Consider the following 22,030-nt stretch of genomic DNA (forward strand, 5'->3'; position numbering starts at 1 on the left):
CAGATAACAAACCAATCGATCGAGCACTTTGAGACTCCTCGATCGAGAAACTCCAACCAAAAACCTCTCGATCGAGTAGATAAACCACTCGATCGAGGAGCCTCCAAATTGCACCTTTCGATCGAACAAAGAAAGTACACGATCGAGCACTATAGTACTCGATCGAGTGGTTTCCAGTGCGTATTTCTTGCTTCGGGCACTGAACTTTAAACGGCCGCCATTTCTTCGTTACTTGGGCAAATATAGCGTTTTCGGTGGTGCTGGAAAGATAACAGGACAAGCTTTCATTTCCAATTATAATCACTTGAGTATCGGTTGTAGAACTTGAGATATGGCATTTCAAAGTAGGCACTAGTTATATGAAGCTCTTCCTTTGCTCGCCTAGCTTCCTTACTTCCACGCGCATCACAATTAGTAGTTTCCAAGTTTCGACTCAACTCATCTCCTAAATGCATGCTAATAGAACAGTAAAAGACATAATTTTGCTACTTTCATGTCCATTCCTGCAATTAAAGCCAAACGAACCAAAGTAGACTATTCGAGGCATTTTGTAATATAAAACTACGAGAATCGCAAAGAAATGCGTGCATATGAGACTTAAAAAGGCTATATAAAAAGCACGCATCACTAGACTCGAAGTGATGACATTCCATCTCATCCCCGTAGCTAATGACAACCATCACCTGTCAAAATCTGCTCACCATCCCCGAATGGATCACCACAGTTTTACAAAACAACAACGGGGTCAGTTCACTTTATAATCAGGATAAGCAAAATACAAGAATAACAATGACAACAACTCCACAATCATCCACCATTTTCAATCATGTCTCATAACTACCAAATTATTGCCGCGACAGATATCCACACCGCCAGTGGGGGACCGCAGCCTTGCCCACCTAAGCCCCGCTCATCGCAATGAGCAACAACCCATGTTCCTTAATGTGCACATCCTCTTTTGTGACAGGATCCACAAGGGGCCAATCAAGGGCATGAAGCCACTCCTGCAAGTGACTTCACTCAGCCGATGACGAACCTCACCAACATAGTCAATCCACCACAACTCCAACAATCAAGAATACAATTCAACAACAATGCTAATCATGTCAATATAATCACAATCACCATATCTTAAATCAATTATGCAATCAACTGATTAGGAAAACTCTACCTTAGCACATATCCGAATACGAGTCAACAAGCGGAAGCTAGAAACGTTCTTCTACAAATCCTTCACCTAAAAACAATCACAACAATCCTATCACAACATGCAATCACCCCTTTTTCCCCAAATTGCAATACTAGGGTAAAACCCTAAAAGACAAAATTGACAAAAGATATAACACTAGTGACTTACCGACGCAACTGACGCACGAGAGAGATAAACAAACAGGGGCATCTTAACAATCACAATGGCCCGGTGCTCCGCAAGAAAATGAAGCCCTAAAAATTACATTTGAAATTTTATATAACCAATAAACATAGTGTCGATAATTCATTTGCTAAAAAAGAAAAAGCATAAAATTAAAATTTGATAACATCATCTATTTACTAAAAAAAAATCAATTGTGTCTCTCGTCCTTGTTATACTCCTCATATTTACTTGAAAAGTACCCTCCTCCGAGCTTTTCTTGAAGCAAATATTTCAATCAAACTTCCATAATCAACCTTTTTCAACAGATCTTTCTCTATAGCTATCAATGCTAGTCCATTAAGTCTGTCTTGCAACATTGTAGAACGTAAATAAGATTTGAACAACTTCAACTTTGAGAAACTCCTTTCTGCAGATGCAACTGTCGCAGGGATAGTCAACAAAATTCGATAGGCAATACATGCATTAGGAAAATAATTCTTACGTTTCAAAAACGTCAATATATCAATGGCTCTCATATCTTCATTAGGCAAAATATCTCTAAGTAACTTTAACTCCATATAAAGATCATTTCCATCAATGTCAAAATGTTCACCACTCGTAAGTGCCTTTTGAAGATTAATACAATTGGAATTTAAGGTCTCATTATTTAATGACTGCAAATTATTAGAAGTGAACAAAAAACCAAAAATATTTTGAAACTCTTGATATTGCTCAAATCTTTTATTAAGTGAACCGATAGCCTGATCAACAATGTATAAGAAATAGTTCACTCAAAATGATTCTTCGGTAGTTTGGCTAACCACATCAGATGAGCTACTTTGATTTTCATCAAAATGTTTTTTCCTTCGAATTTCTCTCCTTTTTGGAAATACTGGATTCACATCTAATTCAATAGCAATTTTTTTAGCCTCGTTAATAGCATCAAAAAATCCAGATTCTCTATATTCTTCAAAAAACAAAACCAACTTCTTAATATCTTCAATTGCTACACCAAGAACCATATTATGTGATTTTAAACTTTTACTAACATAACTAACTCTATACAATATTTCATACCAAATCACTAAGGCTACCAAAAACTCAAAATCACCAAGTTCATTTTTTTGCTAAGGATTTAGCTTCACTTCTTATCTTAGAATCATTATCAGTTTCACCGACTTGAAGTAGAGCTTCACGTACTTCCAAAATTTGGAATCTTATAGCTCTAACACTTTCCACACGACTCTCCCAACGAGTAGATGATAATGGTTTTAGAGTAAGTTCCGACATATTTTCTAACAACATTTTCCATCTCTTTGTTGAATTTGCAAAGATAGTATATATTCTTTGAATGACTCCAAAAAAATCATTTGCTTTACCACAACTATTAGCAATATCACATAATGTTAAGTTGAGACTATGAGAACCACAAGGAGAAAAAAATGCACGAGAATTTTTATCCAAAAGTTTTTTTTGTACACCTTGGTGTTTACCTTTCATATTTGACCCATTATATATCATAACTTTGTCCTCTCACATTACCAACATCAAGGTCAAGTGATTTCAACTCATTCAATAAAACATTAAAAAGACCTTGTCCAGTAGTATCATCTACATTCAAAAATCCTAAAAAAGATTCTTCAACACAGATAGAATTAGAAGACACATCCACATATCTCAAAATCAATGACATTTGTTCTTGATGGCTAATGTCAGGAGTACAATCAAGAATAACGAAAAAATATTTTGCTTGTTTCACATTTTTTATGATTTTAGATTTAAACGTTGAAGCAATAAGAATTATCAACTCGTTTTGAATATTATGACCAAGATAATGAGCATGAATACCAACATTGGTTATACGATGAATATGGTCTTGAATAATAGGGTCAAACTTCGCTAACATTTCAATTAATCCTAAAAAATTGCCATTGTTATTTTGATACAATCTTTTTTTTTTACCACGGAACGACAAATTATGTTTTGCTAGAAATTCCACGACATACATAACTCTTTGCAACAACTTTCTCCAATGATCTCTCTCTTTTCTTATTTTCTTTTTAGTGATTTTATCAATGGTTTTATCTTTTCGAACTCCTTCACGCAAATCATACCAAGCACTCATATTAGTTATATGTTCAACACCCTTTTCGTGTTCCTTGAGTCTAGAACTAAGGTGAGCCCAATCTGCAAAACCCTCGTTAGCTAATTGCCCTTTACCAGCCCCTTTTCTAAATATTTTACAACAGAAACAGAATACTTTATCAAGCTCCTTTGAATAAACAAGCCAGTCTCTGTCACATTTCTCTCCATTTGACAAAACTCTAGTGAACCATGTTGAAGAAAATTGTCTAGACCATTTGCCTTTGGGTCCTTTCTCAAATGAAAGATCTCTACGGGATCCTTTATCAGCTAAAATACTAATCGTATTAGTTTCAAGTGCATTCCAATTTCTTGGATCAAAAATATCTAATACATTTTCGATGTTTTTAGCATTATTTTTACCATGAACAGTTGGATCTCCAGCAGCATCATCAATTTTGTTGTTACCATTTTCATTATTATTACCATTTTCATTATTACCGTTTTCATTATTATTATTATTACCATTATAATCACCATCATCCACATTATCATTATCTTTTTTAGCACAATCTGCAGTATTTTCAGTCCCTATAACCAAATTATCACAATCAACAACATTTTCAACAGTACTACTAGAGCCTTTCACTAAAAACTTATCAAGGGCGCCAATTTGGAACCGAGTTAACTCTTCTATTCGCCTTTTTTTCTTACGTTTTTCAGACCCAGAAACAAACTTTCTTATTCTTGACGGCATCTTAATAAAATTAAAGAGTATAAGGGAAAGAAACAACCTGATATGGTAGGTTTGAAAATTAAAATACTTGAGATTTTGATTGAATTTATAAACCCCCAAATTTGATCTAACAAAACCTGAATAAAATACAACACACATAAATAAGAATAATTAAATGAAATTTAATTAGGTAGAACAAATTAACAACAACTTGACATTTTGTCAGATTGTCCCATAAACGGCCAAACATGTATAATGTATTGAATATTCAATCAAAAAACATGATCTTTAGATTATTAAGATGAAAGAAATTACAATATAGTTGTTAAAGAAATAAATTAAAACTTAAAACTCATAAAATTAAAAGAAAATTTTACCTGCGATCTCCTTCGTTACGCTTTTCAATAGAAATCGAGCAACTGTGAATTTGTGATGATTTGTTTTTAAAAAATAAATAATAGCTAGAACTTTGTTAGATGGGTAATCTGATTGAAAGAAAAATTTGGAGAATACAAGTGATTATTGTGAATTTGAGAGAGATATATAATCAAAAAATAAGATCATTTGATTATTTTGAGTATATGAGATTAATGGGAAATTGGGAATCTTAAAGCTATATTGGGAAGGAGAAGATTATGCTGATTGATTGGGTATTTGATATGATGATATCTTAAACGTTGGCCTTCACAGTTCACACTGCGGAATTGGAGAAGTTTAGTTTTTTTTTTTTTTTTTATATTAACTGGCAGAGAGTTTTTGGGCTGAAATTTTGGAGGCCCGGTTCCTGGGCTCAGCCTGAACCGGCCCAAGGCCGCCCCTGTAAACAAAGACTCACGAACAATTCTAATGGTACTGATTTTGTTATAATACGTAAACTTCTAGAGTTTGTGATGACCTTTTTGTTGCTATATATAGTCAGCCAATAAACTGTGTCCATCCTACCAAATTCACATATTCACTTATTTGTTTGTAGAGAATATTATGTTTATTTAGTTTTACGGCTTTTACCGTTTTTCCATTATGGTTTTAAAGGATGTTGATTGAGCAGATGATATTTACTGATTTTTATACTATGTTGTATACTTTTACCATCATCATTTGCGTATTTTACGTTATAAGACCATCCCCAAGCAAGGTCAATTGCTAGGTCATGACCTTGCTTGGTCACACTAATCACCAATTAACCAAAAAATTATGGTGACCTTTGGAGAGAAGAGGTTAATTTGTGACATTTGGTAAAGCAAATTGAACCAACTCATGACTTATATGTGGTGATATGTGATTGGTTGACAATATTAATAATTAATAATAAAAAATATACTCCCTCCTATTCTTAATAACCCTCCATATTTATGGAGGGCACGAGAATTAAGGGAGGGTAGTATTATATGGTAAAGTATTGTAGTGGGGTAGGAGATTAGAGAGATGGAAGGTATTGTGTGATTAAAATAAGTATTGTTGTGGGGTAAGATGATTAAAATAAGTATTGTTGTGGGATAAGGTAATTAAAATAAGATAAATTATGAGTTTTGTGGGGTATTGTTGTGGAATGCGGTAATTAAAATAAGTATAAAAGTTTGACAAATAAGGAAATATGGAGAGTATTGTGAATAGACGAAAAAGGAAATAAGGAGAGTTATTTAGAATTGGAGAGAGTATATATGAAAATGTGATATAATGTGGAGAGATGTAATTGGTTGGAAATTGAAAAATGATTGGGTTGATGACCTAGGTCGTGATCTTTTGCTTGGGAGGGTGAAAGTAAGTCAAGATAAATAAAGTGGGATTAAGAGTAAAACATGGTGGCGACCTAATTAGTGTGACCTTTGCTTGGGGATGGTCTAAGTATGTTTTATCTGTTTACTACTTGGGAGTTTTGATCATTATTTAAAATATAATTTGCATCAGTAATAATTGGACTAATTTGTGATATTTTTTAATCATCATAGATTCATAGATAATGTGTCAATGGAAATTGAATATTCCTCCAAAATTGAAATTTTTTCTTTGGAAAGCTTGTGTTAACGGTCTTCCAACGAAAAGTAGACTTCTCAAGAGTCATATTGATGTCCCACCTCATTGTGTTTTGTGCAATAATCCTATTGAAAGCAAAGATCATTTCTTTTACGAATGTCCCTTGATTGGGTCTGTCATCCAAGACCTGAACATTAATAGTTTCAACGAGTTTTTGTCAAATTATGATAATATTACAAGCCAAAGTTTTCTAACGAAACTTAATTATCTCAAAGATTTAATTCCAAAAGATGATTTCATTAAGATTATTTTTATTTGGTGGAATGCATGGTTTCATAGAAATGATATTATCTTTAATAATGTTAATTTAAGTATCAGCAAACTTATTACTTTATGTAATAATAACACTAGGACCTGGAATGTGACTAGATTTAAGGATCTCAACAATCCCGAGATAGAAGAGTCAGGTAGAAACAACTCTAGTAAGGAAGAAATTTGGTGGGAAAAACCTAGAAACAGTTTCCTAAAGCGAAATTTTGACGGATCGAGAATAGAAGGTAATAAAGCTGCTTTAGGATATTCTATAAGAGATCACAATGGTAAAGTCGTTTTGTTGGGAGCAAAAAAGTGCGGATCCAATAGTATCCTTGTTGCGGAAGCTCTCGCTTTAAAAGAAGGTATTTTAGGAGCTAAATACTTAGGAATCTCAAAGTTAATTGTGGAGGGTGATAATTTATGTGTTATTAATTAACCCAATTCGAGGTACTTGGCAAATTTCTTGGGAAATTTCTAGTATTATCAAGGATGTGAAATTAGACCTTCATTTTTTTGATGAAGTGATAATTAAACATTGCTTTCGTGAAGCCAACAAGGTTGCTGACTTCATGGCTTCTATTGGACATTTATGTCCAACTCTTTTGAGGTGGTTTGATAGCCGGTGGCTTCAACTTACCTCCCTCATTCGAAAGGATGAGATATGTTGGTCCTACCCTAGAGGATCAACCTAATTTTTTTATCTAATAAAAAAAAAATAATGTGTCAAATCATGGGAAGAACCGATAAACATAGGAATAACTAAAGATGGCCCAATTCCATAATGGACAAGCCACCTTTTCTACGTTCAAAGGCTTAGAAATCACGTGCTCACAGCCGTAGACCTGGCAAATCGGGTCAACAGGTCGGGTCGGTCGGGTCGGTTCAGGTCGGGTTATTTCGGGTTAGTTTGGACCGGGTCGGGTCATTTCGGGTTTACGGATCTGTTTCGGGTTTGTTGGTCGGGTTGTTTCGGGTCAAGCGGATCGGGCCATTTCAGGTCAATAATTAAGAGGGAAAAAGGCATTTCAAGTCTTTTGGGGCCAATTAAAGTTACGTTTTACCGGGTCATTTTCGGGTTGGGTAGTTTTGGGTCGGGTCATTTCGAGTCGGGTTAATACGGGTCTATGAAAGCTCGGGTCATTTTCGGATCGGGTCGGGTTAATTCGGGTTTCGGGTGCCATTCGGGTGTGGCAGTTTGGGTCAATTTCGGGTCTCGGATCAGCTTTTTCGAATCGGGTTAATCGGGTCGGGTTGATTTTTTCACAGGTCACAACTCACATCAAGAGAAATAGGAAGATAAATATTAAAGACCAACGATGCAAAACAAAGCCAAGATCAGAGAACAAAAGCAACGAACGGAAGATGAAAATTGCAAAATCTCTTCGGGATCTTTATAGATTCACAAGTTCTATCTATTTCCAAATTCTCTACACACAGAGCTTAGTCAAATATAAATACCCGCCTCCATACAAGATACGAGGGAAAAAAAGCTTGGCCTTCTTGGCTAGAGGATGTTACAAGGATCTTCAAGGGGACAAGACCAACTCAAGTCCAATTTATTATGCGGTTGTATGTATTCTATCTTACTTTGTATTATTTACTTTTATCATTATTCGTCATTTTTAGATATCGTTTATCTGGAAATCAAATATGTACTATTACTTAAGCTTACCAAATAGCAAAAGGTTACTTCTATGGTGAAAACGAAGGGTCGGAATGAGTGAATGAATGACCATACAATTCCAATATGGTGAATTGGTAAGGTATTAGACCTTGAAATTTGTCTTTATAAACGGGTTATGGGTTATTTGGTGGCAGTATAATGTAATGTATCAAATGTAGAATAGATAAACATACTATGTTTCATGTTCATGTGTTAAATCCGTATTTTAACCAAGCGATAAAGCATTGTGTTTATATGGGTTAGACTGAATTGAGTCTTATCATATCGTATTTCAGAGAATTGAGTCTTATTACGAGTACAACTTTATCCTATTAAACTCTTTTAAATGATAAAAGAGAATCAAATTTTAACAAACTACTCATTAAAACATGAAATTGATTACGAGTACATTATTTGACAAGAAAAAAAAAAGATATCATGTTCCTCTAAAAACAATCATATCATATGTTATACGAAGTAATTGAGTTTCATACAACTATATTATTGCTCCATAGGGAGTATAATACAGAAGTTGAAATATAATTATCAACTACAATAATAGTGTGTAATATATATCTAAATTAGTGATAATCTTCAATTTCAACTACCTAAGCTATATATATATACGTAACTTAGTATATATAAAAAGTATCGTTTACCCGTGGGTAAGGGCCAGTTATTTTTCAGCTTATGTTTGTTGTCGATAAAAAAAAACTTAATCGACATATAACTCTAAAAGAGAAAAAAAAAACTAGAGTAGGAGTCTTTTTTTTTTTGACAGGGGAGTAGGAGTCTTGGTACATAGATAAAGAAGTCATTAATTTTGACAATTATCAAGTACTGATTAGTTGTTTGTCCGGCCTCCGTTGTTGATTTGCTTATTATTTATGATTGAATTCGTAACACACAATGACAATACACAAATTCTCACAAATTACGTAGAAGGAGATTCTCGGTATTGTTGAATAGTTTTTAGTGTACATTTCATATTGGAAGTCTTTATATATTTGACTTAAAGCATGTATCATAAGTTAGTCGAGGTTTAAGCGAGAGGATGAGAAATGACAAGGTTATCGTAGGAGATGATTTGTTTTGGAGTTCAGAGATTAGATTGAATTGATAATGTATTTAGGAAAATGAAAGAAGAACTCGAAATGAATTATTAAGACCTTTTCTCCGATACATATGTCACTGATTTATTCGTCTATTGCGTATTTTCCAATTAGGTTCAAAAATTACATATTATCAGAAGTTTATTTGGACTGACTGTTTTAAACAGGTTCAACACCAAACATTTTACAAAATATTTTACTGTAAAAGGGCCAGCAACACAGTCGTACTCTTCCTTAGTATTAATCAACCAAAGTATGTGAAACATGGATAATTTGGTACGTATTCGATCGCTATAAAAGACTGTCTTAAAAAAACTTCTTGAAAATACTCAAAAGCAATTGTACGATATAACCCGGGCAATGCCCGGGCTTGAACACTAGTTTATTTATAATTCTTGGATTAGTTTTTTAATCTTGGAAAGGAAATTTAAGTTTTTTTTTTTGTTGAAAGAAGAAAAAGTGTAGTTCACTTACGAACTTTTGAAATAATATACTATCTTTGGGATATTTTTAAGTTTGGAATAATTAAAGGAAGGGCAAAGAATAATGAATTAAGACATACGGTTATTATACATCTATATGATTGGGTACCCTAGTGGGAGGTACAGATTGTCCTAGAGTCATGTACATGTACTTAGACTAGGACTTCGCACTGCGTGATAAGTCGGTTCCTATTATAGTTTGTTGTTTAGTTAGCGAGCTTGGAGCTGGTCATCTTTGCGTGATACTGGGTTCCCGAAACTAGTATAGATGTTGCGGTATCAAGGAGTATAACTAAAGTGAAAATCTAGCCCGAATGGTATTATTTTCATTTTGTCATTTGAAGAATTTTGCTTTTAAGCATGCAACACGTTTGTTTTAAACGTGATCTTGGTTACAGTATTTTGTTACATATTGTTTAAAATGTTTCAAGTTATTTTGATATATTATCTGATTCTGCAATATTTATATCACGTGGTATGGCTAGGAGAACGTCTAGTTACTCCCCCACTGATTGTGGCTGTTATGTTTATAACATGACAGGGTATTTGTTTTGGCTGGGGATATCAGTGTGAGCTAGCGAGTAGTTTGCAGATCATACTCTGTTTTTCTACTTTCTTTTATGGTTTTAGTCTTGAACACTTTTGGAGGTTTCTGTTTTCGCTCTTTTTATAAAAGTGGCAATTGTTTAGACTTAACCATTTTATTTCATCCTTGAGAATTTTTATACATTCTCCATTTATCATAATTAGAACTTTTATCTTTGTGTTTTTAATCCCAAGTCAACAATGATTCCGACAATATTTTGCGTTAGATTTTAAAGAGGATTACACTAGCTCTTGGATCGATTGGTGTTGTTGGACTGTTGGACTCATTTTACTCATTACTATGTGAAGGGATTGGTGAGTCATAAGTTTTTTATGATTTGTTATTTAAATACGGAGTAACAAAGATTTTCATTATAGACGTAGATCTCCGTCTATAGTTATAGACGAGTCAAATATTCACTCACTTTAAGCATAAGACAAACAACAAGTTGTATGGTGGGGCCCAAATATGTCACAACTTTAAGCATATTTGACCCGTCTTTTACTTTAGACGGATATATCTGTCTATAGTGAGACTAATTGACGGAGTAATTATCAATTTTTTTTTATTAGGTAAGAAAACTAGATTGATCCTCTAGGGTAGGACCAACCTATCTCATCCTTTCGAATGAGGGAGGTAAGTTGAAGCCACCGGCTATCAAACCACCTCGAAAGAGTTGGACATGAAAGTCCAATAGAAGCCATGAAGTCAGCAACCTTGTTGGCTTCACAGAAGCAATGTTTAATTATCACTTCATCAAAAAAATGAAGGTCTAATTTCACATACTTGATAATATTAGAAATTTTCCAAGAAATTTGCCAAGTACCTCGAATTGAGTTAATAACACATAAATTATCACCCTCCACAATTAACTTTGAGATTTCTAAGTATTTAGCTCCTAAAATACCTTCTTTTAAAGCGAGAGCTTTCGAAACAAGGATATTATTGAATCTGCACTTTTTTGCTCACAAAAAAACGACTTTACCATTGTGATCTCTTATAGAATATCCTAAAGCAGCTTTATTACCTTTTATTCTCGATCCGTCAAAATTTAGCTTTAGGAAATCGTTTCTAGGTTTTTCCCACCAAATTTCTTCCTTACTAGAGTTGTTTCTAGCTGACTCTTCTATCTCGGGATTGTTGAGATCCTTAAATCTAGTCACATTCTAGGTCTTAGTGCTATTATTATATAAAGTAATAAGTTTGCTGATACTTAAATTAACATTATTAAAGATAATATCATTTCTATGAAACCATGCATTCCACCAAATAAAAATAATCTTAATGAAATCATCTTTTGAAATTAAATCTTTGAGATAATTAAGTTTCGTTAGAAAACTTTGGCTTGTAATATTATCATAATTTGACAAAAACTCGTTGAAACTATTAATGTTCAGGTCTTGGATGACAGACCCAATCAAGGGACATTCGTAAAAGAAATGATTTTTGCTTTCAATAGGATTGTTTCACAAAACACAATGAGGTGGGACATCAATACGATTTCTTCGGAAGTCTACTTTTCGTTGGAAGGCGGTGATTAACATGCGCTTTCTAAAAAAAAATTTCAATTTTGGAGGAATATTCAATTTTTGGAGTAATTATCTAACATGATCACTTCATCTCGTTTTTGATGGCCCCTTTGAATATTTCTTGTCCGAAACAGGAATGGTGGTGTTCTTGTTTTTGCGATGGCTTGATCAAATACCTTTGTACTTGTTACCGGAGTATTTCTGCTTGGTTTTGGTTTAATTGAAATTCCACCAAGCCCCTGGAAAAATGCTGATTGGGCTTTTCAGCAGATACCACAAAGCCCCTGGAAAAATGATAATTGGGCTTTTCAGCAGAAAGTATTTTCCAATATATTCGCTAAAATGGTTGCAAAATTGGATAAAGCTCATCAGAACTATTCAGATGCAATTGTGGTGAGTACAATGCTTCTGTCACTGTTAGGGCAGCTTAATTATCAACTATTTGGTCCTAACTTTCAAGTATTGCATCCTGCTGTCCCCTGTTAGGTTGCTCAAGCGACATTAAACCAAATGTCAAAGCGTGATCCTTTAAGGCCCTACATCAGGAGATCATTAATGGAATGTTAGCTGAGATGGTACGAGAATTTGTATTTTCGTATCTTAAACCTCTTTTTGATCTAAATATTTTGAGGCCAACTTGGTGCTTAGTAAAGAAAACGTTCAGCTATGATTTAAAGATTGTTGTACTGTTGTCCATGACAATATAAAATCAGAGAGTATCCTTTCTTGATTTACTTGTGGATTGAAATATTCTTGGTTCATTTTGAGAATTCTCCTTAACAAATTTGTAGATATGAACTACATATCTTGTTCAGGATGGAGATACTTCAATCAGAGTTTGATGTTGGAATTAAGAGCAACCATTAAGCGGAAATTAGTTAAGCAAGTTTGTTCCCTTTTAGAACTTATTCAGTGTAGTATGAAGGTTGGATTTTTCGAAGAATTTAACCTCAACGATTATGTTGAAAAAAATCATCTGTGATAAGTCTGAATATTTTCGCAAGTCTAAGCGGAATATGCGTAGGGAAAGCTATGACATGGTATGTGATATTAACAGCAATAATATTACAGCAAAGCAATCCCCTCAAATCAAGGCTAATTGATTTCATACACATTGTAAATATAAAAAAGATCATATTGTAATTATTTAGTAATAGCTATATAGGCTCCTATCCATAAATAACCCCATGTACACTCCTATATATACTGTACAGTTTCATAGCAATGGTATTCATTCAAACTATTCATTAATCACCTCTTTATATGTGAAACCCCAATGAGTGGGGCTATGAACCTGGTGTTCCCTTCGGTACGATACTTTTACGGGTACTACTAAAAGGGTTTTGTTTCAAGACGATCCTTTTCTTCCTGCTGCGTCAGGATCTAAATTATGAGCTATCTGGGATCTGGCTAGAGACCTAGATGAATGTTTCTTAATTCGCTAAAGAAGACTCGTACAACAGACAAGTGGTCATGCTTTAGCCTTTGGTTAGAGCAGATCACAACCAATAGTTTACAGTCTTGCAGCAGAAGACAGAATTGTATCTATACATAGATGTCTCATAAATTCTGCGTGTTTTCAGTTATACAGAATTCCTGAACCGTGGTACTCTCTACGTATTACGTTAAATCAATTATCGATTCCTTTATTTGCTCATTTTGTTATGTAGGATGCGTTGCGACAAGAAGACAATGGAGCTCTTCCAAACCAAAATGGAGGTACAGTGCCTGCTTTCGATTTTTTAAGAGAACTTCTTATATCAACAAAATTACGAATTGATCAGATTAACAATGGTGTTGACGGGTTTTAGGAACTCGACACCTGAGAGACATATTCTACCGTATGGGCTTCAATGACAAGGACATTGTAGCACTATCAGGAGCACATACACTGGTAAGTCTTTAATATTTTGATCGAGATGAATTCGCTGAATTAATATTAATATCGTATACCATTTTGGTAATTTTTAGGGTCGCGCACATCAAGATAGATCGGGTTTTGATGGTCCTTTCACTTATGAACCTCTCAAGTTTGACAACTCCTACTTCAGGTAATAATAATACACACACATCATCAACAGTCAAATTATGTTATTCCGACTCAGCTATCCAATTCAATTTACATTTATGACTCGTTTTTTCCATGATAACAGGTTGTTATTGGATGGTGATGACCCAAACCTGGTGAAGTTTCCTACTGACAAGGCTCTCCTGCAAGAGTCTGCGTTCCGCGGCTATGTTGAACTCTATGCTAATGTAAGCGAATAATATCGACTGTCTCACACAATAATTAATTAGTGAATAGTCTAAATGAGTTTTTAACTATTCTACTGTCAAAATGGCAGGATGAGAGGGCCTTCTTCAGAGATTATGCAGAGTCACACAAGAAAATGTGGGAGCTCGGGTTTCACCCACCATGCAGTGGAAGACAGAATTGTATCTATACATAGATGTCTCATAAATTCTGTGTGTTTTCAGTTATACAGAATTCCTGAACCCTGCAGAGTTAATGAATCAGTGGCTAATAAATATTTGACTCCGTATTCAAATTGTACGAAACGTGGTTGTATCAGTTCAATTTTCTAGAAAGATGCAAATATGACTAAAAATCAAGAGAACCAAAAGACTGTTGATAATGTAATTACATGCATAAATAACTATTCATCATAATACGAAAAGCTAGCTAGCAATGGCTGTAACGACCTAGTGGAAATGACCAACATTACTGGCTGGGGTTTCCGAAGAAGGTGTGGACACCAGTAGCCAAAACAATAGCTTCAGCCTCACCTTGTTTGCAGGTTGAACCACAGAAAACCAAGTCTCCAGAACCCCTTGTCACAGGGAGAGATTCTCGAGTAAGGACATATTGGTTGACCATTATAGAATCGCCTTGGCCTTGGAGAAGACGTGCATCAGCAGGGACAATGTCTCCACATTTAATTCTGATTATGTCTCCCGGTACCAATTTGGCAGCTTTCGACTCTTTCCATCTGTAATCCCTCAGCACCATACACTTGGGACCAACATCACCACTCTTCCCTATTACTATTAAACAACCCAATGATTTCAAAGATTTCTTTTTCTTTTTGTCGCCGTCTAATCTGTTGGGTCCAAATATTTTGAGCCTGCGAGTTGCCTCTTTTGAGGTTAGACCGTCCTGCGTACATTGCAGTTTCTCAAAGACCTCCTCAATAGTTGGATTGACCAACTCAGTTTTGGTATCTTCAACATTCTCAATCGTTATTATTGGATCAACCAAGTCTTCAGTTTTGGCATCTTCCTTGAACATGTTGTTGGCAATAATGTATTTGGCTTCATTAAGAGTCGGAAATGGAACCATCCCAAGAATTTGGGTACGGATTGCACCAAATTGGTCATCATCAAGACCCTCCAGAAAATCATAAGTTTTGGCTCGCTCTGCCCGCGCTATCATCATAAGTGCAGCGCACATATTCACTGACTGGAAACGATACGCTACAAGAGAACAACTTACCAAACAAAAGAGGATGACTGTCGTCTTCGATCGGCTAACTATGTAGACAATATAAGACTTGATTGATTATTGTGTCATTGATTGATGATTGTTGTATATGTTGAAGTATAGATAGATTACGCAGATTATTGGGGTTATTTATATATACTAGTTGTCTCTCCGCGCGCGTTGCGCGCGGAGTTTCAAGGACCATCTCCGTATTCTTTTAAAACATTTAGCTTAAATATTAACATATGATTAAACTGATAAGCCCAAAGTTTTGGTGGTTACATACCCAAGTATTACAGATTTCTAAAAGGTGCTAGTAACACCGCAAAAAAACATCTTGATCTGGATGTAATACGGGAGGGCGGTTCAGTTAATTATTTAAGTCTAGTCTTAGTATGCAAAATATTAAGGTTACAGGCCATTACTATTAGTCATTATGCTAATAGTAAATCTTAATACTTGGATATGTACTTTAGCATACCATAGACACAGCATTATGCGGTCCTTGCCTTGCTGCATACGGAGGCAAATAAATTCTCAGTTCAGGTAGAGATTGCTACAGAACGACTACAGTGCTCGACAGAAACATTACAAGCAAACCAAGCAGTAAGCTTATTCTATATGAGTTCAGCTATTTGGTCTACCCCTGGTCCGACTACTGATCATTACAAGAGTCATAACTTGTTAACCCGGTAAGCAAAGCAAACATGTGAGAGTTAATGAACATACGTGAACCTTGTGAGGATGCATATGAAGCAACCTTAAAAAATCAAATGCATGACACACCTACAGGAGTATATTTCATAAACACATAACTACTACAAAGAGTCACTACAAGAACACCAGTTTGCACTAAATTCATTACATAATATATAATAAAGATATTGCCTTCACTAAAGGCTAATATGCTAATCAAAATACAGCTTCGACAGGAGGGCCACGGGACCGGCAAAAAAGAAGGTTGACTGTTGCTAACAGGCAACTATAAGTAAGAGGATAGCACAGTAGTTCCACAACATTAGACGCACTTCATAAAACCAAAAAGGTGAAAGAAACCACTAGCAGACAATACCACACCTGCAAAGCCCCATGAACCATTTTTTTACGCATTCCTTGCACGCCTGCTGCCCATTCGCTGCTGCTTTGGCACCTTGTAAAAAACGGGATAAGGACCTGCCTGACATACAACTACGTTTCTAGGACTTGCGAAACGTCGGCTTCTAGGCGACCTTGTTCGCACAGGTGCTGGAGTAATTGTTGGTATGTCAGCACTTGCATTTTCAAATGCCATGTCATCCTGCTCCACAAGTAGGCAGGAATATGCAGGTTCATCAGGGATCCCAGTTATCCGTTCCCTTATTGTCAGGTAGCTCTCTTGTTCAAGTTTATATAGTAACGAAGCGAACTTAGAATCCCGTGATCCATAATTTGCATCAACAATCTCAAGATGGTATGCAGGTATTAGATACATGATGACTTTCCTAGCCGTTTCGCTCTTTGCGTGTGCAAAAGTATCACAGCTTGGCCAATAAATACTTCTTTTGATGCATTGTTGAATAGAGGTTGGACTGTAATCCAAGATGTGTAACGACCATCGCATTGCCTGACAGTTTCCAGCGGTGTAGCCTGAACCGCAATGATATTGAAGATCTTCCTCAGAAGAGGCATATAATCTAGAGAAACATGTTTAATGCGGTTAGGGAGATCAGGCACAACGTCTTTAAGTCAAGTAGTAAGTAACTAAACCAACCTAAAAACTCAAACTTATTCAAATAGGGTAGAGACCAACGTATACCAACTGTTTGTTTTGATTCGCTACTGACCAACTATTATTATCGATGAAGGAAAATCCTATAATTAGTAAGAACAAGATGATCATACCTTGCAAGTTGGCAGATGAATATGTGATTGATGAAAAGCCATTGATGTTAATTTGGCAAAGCAGGCATTGTGTTTTTCGGACACAATGCAACAATATTATTAGTTATTTAGAAAACCATACATAGACTAAAGCATTAATATTTAGATATGCCATATTTATCTTTTGATGATGATGATTGATGATGAGAAAAGACACCCGTAAAAGAAGTAGTAGTGTAGAGGTCTACAGAAATTGCATGAGGCAATAGTGGAAACGCACCCTATTGAAAGTGTCCAGAAACGCACGTACAGTCCATAACATACAGAGGAAAATCAATGCAATAGTGGAAGATGCACCAAGACTGTTTCGACGACTAAACATAGTAATGACCCATGACGCAATTTGGAAATTAATAACCCAGGAGTATCCTAACTTAGGAAGACTCAGGCTTCTCATATTAGAGGATACCAGCCAAATTACACCGCCAGTTGTAGACGACATTGTCCCAGACGGTATTTAAGTTTTTGTATCGTTGGTGCCTTTTCTATAAATATAATCTGTGCTTAAATTATTGATTTTGTTTCATCAATTATTATCTATGGTCAACCTTCACTGTTCCCTCACAGGAATTGTCCGGATGAAACAAGCTCTTTTAGACCAGCTAAAGGAAGAGGTGGTAACCTTTTTTAAAAGGCTAGAGACAATATTGACCTTGAATGTGATCTTCGATCTCTGTGCTGGTGGAGGGCAGGTTGTAGCCCCTCAACCAGGTGAGCAGGAAAGGATTGACATAATTACGATATATGAAAGCCACATTGAGGATCAGTACGAAGAAATGCTTACGGAGCAAAGGCGTCAAGCTCGTGAATCCTCATCTTCATCTAACGATAGCTGCAACCGGCTTATTTGGTAGAATTCCAAGGTGAAACCAAAAATGGCGATAAGCTGAACGCCACATGTTCTAAATTTCCATTTTTGTTACCTATTTTGTTGTTTAGTAAACGTTTATTGAGACTCATTAGTAGTTGGTTGTTAGCTTGCCTTGTCTTTCTTAAATAGCAATTTGGTGACTTCAGGTTCTATTTAAAAAAAATTATAATGAAAAGTAATCCAAAGAATTGTCAAACCTCAAGTAAGTAACGATTCAAATCAGAAACTCTAAATTGTTAATTTCACTGTACAGCGTAGATTTTAGAAATTATAAGTTGAAAAGAAGAAATTAAAAACCTAAATCTCAAAAGATGAAGTTAATCACGAAAAGTAATTCCAGAAATCACCAAAACTCGAGTAAGAAATTATCCAATTCAGAAATTACAAATGATTAATTGTTGCAAAAATTCAGAATGAAAAGCAATACCAGCAATTACCAAACTCGACTAAGAAATTCATGGCAGTCCTTATTTATCTGAATTGATACATGGCCATCACCTCCATGTTATCTTTTTGTAGTGAGCTTACAGCCAAGTCATGTCTCCCTTGCAAAAGGGATCAAATCCATTACGATTAAGATCAATACTATTAATTCAGTACTTTCCAATTCTCGGAATTGAAAAGCATATGATTTCACAAGCAACTTTCTTAAGGTTTTATTAATCGGTAAAGACGAAAATCAAAACACAAACGGGAGATTAAATGACCAACCCAACACTAACCTCCATTTTTTGGCCTTGTAAAGAAGAAGCAGGCTACAATGAAGCGACCAGGAGGTATTACCACACCAGGAACAAACTTTGCCCGACCATCATCATCAAGTTTTCACAAGCAAGTTTTCTATTAATGGGCAAAGAAGGAAATCAAACCACAACAAATCAGTAAATTAAAAGAGGAAATTAGAAAATAAAATCAATACCTGGGCTTGAGCGAGTTATAATTAATCATTCACGAAAAAATTCCAGATCCACATCCTCATTTCTTCAGTACCCAGATTGAATGTTTGATTATAGAATACTTGGGGAATCATGAAGGCGAGCAATCTTCATCATCAAAAATACGACCATCGATTTAGAGTATTAGGATGGGATAAGGATAAGAAATGAGTGATGAAGAAACGAAGGGAAGACATATACCCGCAATAAAGCTAAAACTGTCATGAACCTTCAGGTTTGTTATAATCGGGAAAAAAAAGGAAATAAAACAGCATGATAGATGATTTAAGAATTAAGAAGATAGTAAATTGAAAAAGGGTCATTACCAGAATAATGTGAACCATCCGCCTGTTGCATCTCCCTCTTCCAAAGATTAGCATAAACCTAGCAAAGACCACTCAACCTCAATAAATTGAACAACAAAGATTGTAAAACGGACAGACTAACTCAAGTAAAACAATGAACTATATACTGAACTATAACTCGTCTGGCCAAAGTAAACAGAGGCAACAGACCACTGAAAGTATCTCTAAATTTAAATATCAAAGTATCAGCTGAATATAGAAGTAACACACATGTCTAGCGATGAACATTAGGTCTTTCACCCCTGTTTTACTTGGTTTTATAATTGGCCTCAACAGAGCAATAAGGGGTAGACGATCATTAACATGTGAAGTGTGCATGGATTGTCAAGATTTACAGCCCATACATTAATATTAATAATTTGCTGCCACATAACTCTAAAGAAAGACAAATTGAAAAGACTATGTAGCTAACATGGAAAAGTATATGACCATAGGATGGCAGGATGACAACTTTTAAAATAAAATAGCATCTAAGCCCAATTATACGACCATCAAAACCGGATGTACAATATGATTGATAAGCGTGCAATTCCCTGCAAATGATCTTTTATTTTAACTGCAATTCTCCAACACCTAAGAGTCCGGATACAAAAATCCAAGCTTGCAAAGCTATGAAATGATCCAACTATACCTTGTTCTAGATGAAAAATGACAGAGAAATGAGTCGTAAATTCTCAGTTGTGTATTTGTTTCGATAAAGCTCAGCTATGTGCTTAAGCTAAAACTAAAACTTTTACACCCAATCACCCATACAATATTAAGAGTAAATAAACTCAGAAAAATGAACCCAAATCAAACCTAACCACATATGTACATCAACGACATTAAAGATTACTGTGGCTTAAAATCAAGACAATAACCACCAAGAATGTTATGATTAGAAATAATAATCACTAACAAAGAGTAATTATTGGACTAAAAACAAAATGTGAACAAAGAGTAATTATTGGACTAAAAACAAAATGTGAACAGAAGGGGAACTATTCATGATCATATTGCAGATAGAGCGATGTACATGAACAAACTTCTATCAAAGACAAAAGCAAAAGATGATCATACCTTGTCACGAAGTTTGAGAAGTGAGATATGACAATGGTTACCAAAACACACCCTTAGATATAACATTTCTGATCTGCAAATAGTAAAGCCGCAGTCGGTTAGATCTGCTGAAATATTAAAGACGCAATCGGTCATATTTGGTGAAGGTAGATTTCAATAATGATTTTCACGGTGGAGGAAGCATTTGAAGGTCGTAAACATGATGCTGCAATCTTCGGACCAAACAAATGGGGTACGACATGAATACATGGTTGAATAAATGAATGTGAAAGTAGGAAAAAGAAACACACCCAAATGAAATTGAAACAGGCATGGCTGCTATTGTGTCGCAAATGACGGAGGCTACAAACACGGTGTTGTGAACTGATTTAACAGAATACGGTGAAGCGAAAAAAGAAGTAAATCGGAACTGATTTGACAGAATACGATGAATCGAAAAAAGAAGTAAATCCACCCACCATTACAATTTAAAATCACACAAATCAACGGAAGAAAACCGATACCAGGAAAAAATAGTGAAGGGACCCAGTTCAATTTAGCAAGCAATAATTAAAACCTAGAAACAAATTTTTAAATTAGACAAAGACTTCAACTTCATTTGTTAATTGAAATAAGGAAAAATCCAGAAAACAAAGAGTAAATAAAGCGATAATCGAAATGAGAAGAATGAAAAATTGAGAACCATAATATTGTCCAACAAAGAAACCCATGATCGAAATGAGAAGAATGAAAAATTGAGAACCATAATATTGTCCAACAAAGAAACCCATGAAAAAAAGAGTCGAGTAAACATACAAAAAAATTCCAGATCCACATCCTCAATTCTTCAGTACCCAGATTGAATGATTGATTATAGAATACTTGGGGAATCATGAAGGCGAGCAATCTTCATCATCAAAAATACGACCATCGATTTAGAGTATTAGGATGAGATAAGGATAATAAATGAGTGATGAAGAAACGAAGAGAGAAGGAGGAGCAGCAGAGTGCTGAAGAAATGAAGAAAAAGGGAAAGGCAGTAGAAGGTGGAGAAGAGCACTGTAGCAGGACTGTGTCTCACATGTTAAGCACGGATAACACTGCTCTACTGTTCCTCATAGAGAGTATTTCCAAAGTTCTCACATTTAGAAGGGTCTTAGATATATACTAGTATGTTAAAACCCCAACTTTCCTTAATTTTTTTTTTTTTTTAAAAAGAGGAGCGGAACTTTCCAAAAAAAAATATTATACTATTATATTCTATCCTATATTCCTATACCCTTATATTTTTTTTAGTCTAACGAAAGAAGCACATAGTCGCATTACAATAAACGGGAAGGGGGATTTGAACCTGTGACCTATTGTCCACAATACATCCTATACCCTTATGTTGGTATAACTAAAAGATTATATTCGATTCTCAGGTTTATTTTCGGCAGCTATTATGTCGATTCTCATTTCTCAGGTTATGTGATGCCATTCATAGTTGCCTCATGCTAGAGCAAGCCGTGATTCAACGATTGATAGGTTGGTGAAATAATATGATGCGAAAACACTGGATGAGGAAGGGTAGTATCCGTGTTAGGA

The 22,030-nt window shown here is 35.2% G+C and overlaps 1 protein-coding gene, 1 long non-coding RNA gene and 1 pseudogene across 7 annotated transcripts; 1 reads left to right on the forward strand and 2 right to left on the reverse strand.

Moving 5' to 3' along the window:
• Window positions 1-1,440: 1,440 nt before the first annotated feature.
• On the reverse strand, window positions 1,441-4,796 carry LOC141618236 (uncharacterized; annotated as a pseudogene).
• A 7,379-nt stretch (window positions 4,797-12,175) lies between these two features.
• Window positions 12,176-15,393, forward strand: LOC141620753 (L-ascorbate peroxidase 3-like). The gene is made up of 8 exons (XM_074437544.1): window positions 12,176-12,226; window positions 12,320-12,395; window positions 12,625-12,758; window positions 13,504-13,552; window positions 13,645-13,727; window positions 13,805-13,884; window positions 13,987-14,089; window positions 14,179-15,393. The coding sequence occupies exons 1-8, from the start codon at window positions 12,176-12,178 to the stop codon at window positions 14,281-14,283; spliced, it is 681 nt and encodes a 226-aa protein (XP_074293645.1). The 3' UTR covers window positions 14,284-15,393.
• A 648-nt stretch (window positions 15,394-16,041) lies between these two features.
• LOC141618239 (uncharacterized) lies at window positions 16,042-21,586 on the reverse strand. 6 transcript variants are annotated; one of them, XR_012531343.1, is made up of 6 exons: window positions 21,260-21,586; window positions 20,465-20,537; window positions 19,367-19,424; window positions 19,025-19,148; window positions 18,019-18,945; window positions 16,042-16,987 (listed from the first exon to the last, which is right to left on the reverse strand). It is a non-coding gene; the product is annotated as an uncharacterized LOC141618239 (long non-coding RNA). The 6 variants fall into 6 exon arrangements; XR_012531342.1 differs by having other exon boundaries at window positions 17,196-18,945; XR_012531338.1 differs by adding an exon at window positions 20,755-20,806 and having other exon boundaries at window positions 16,042-18,945; window positions 21,260-21,585.
• Between the last annotated feature and the right edge of the window lie 444 nt (window positions 21,587-22,030).

The sequence above is a fragment of the Silene latifolia genome, chromosome X (assembly GCF_048544455.1).
Source record: "Silene latifolia isolate original U9 population chromosome X, ASM4854445v1, whole genome shotgun sequence".
Classification (NCBI taxonomy): Eukaryota; Viridiplantae; Streptophyta; class Magnoliopsida; order Caryophyllales; family Caryophyllaceae; genus Silene; species Silene latifolia.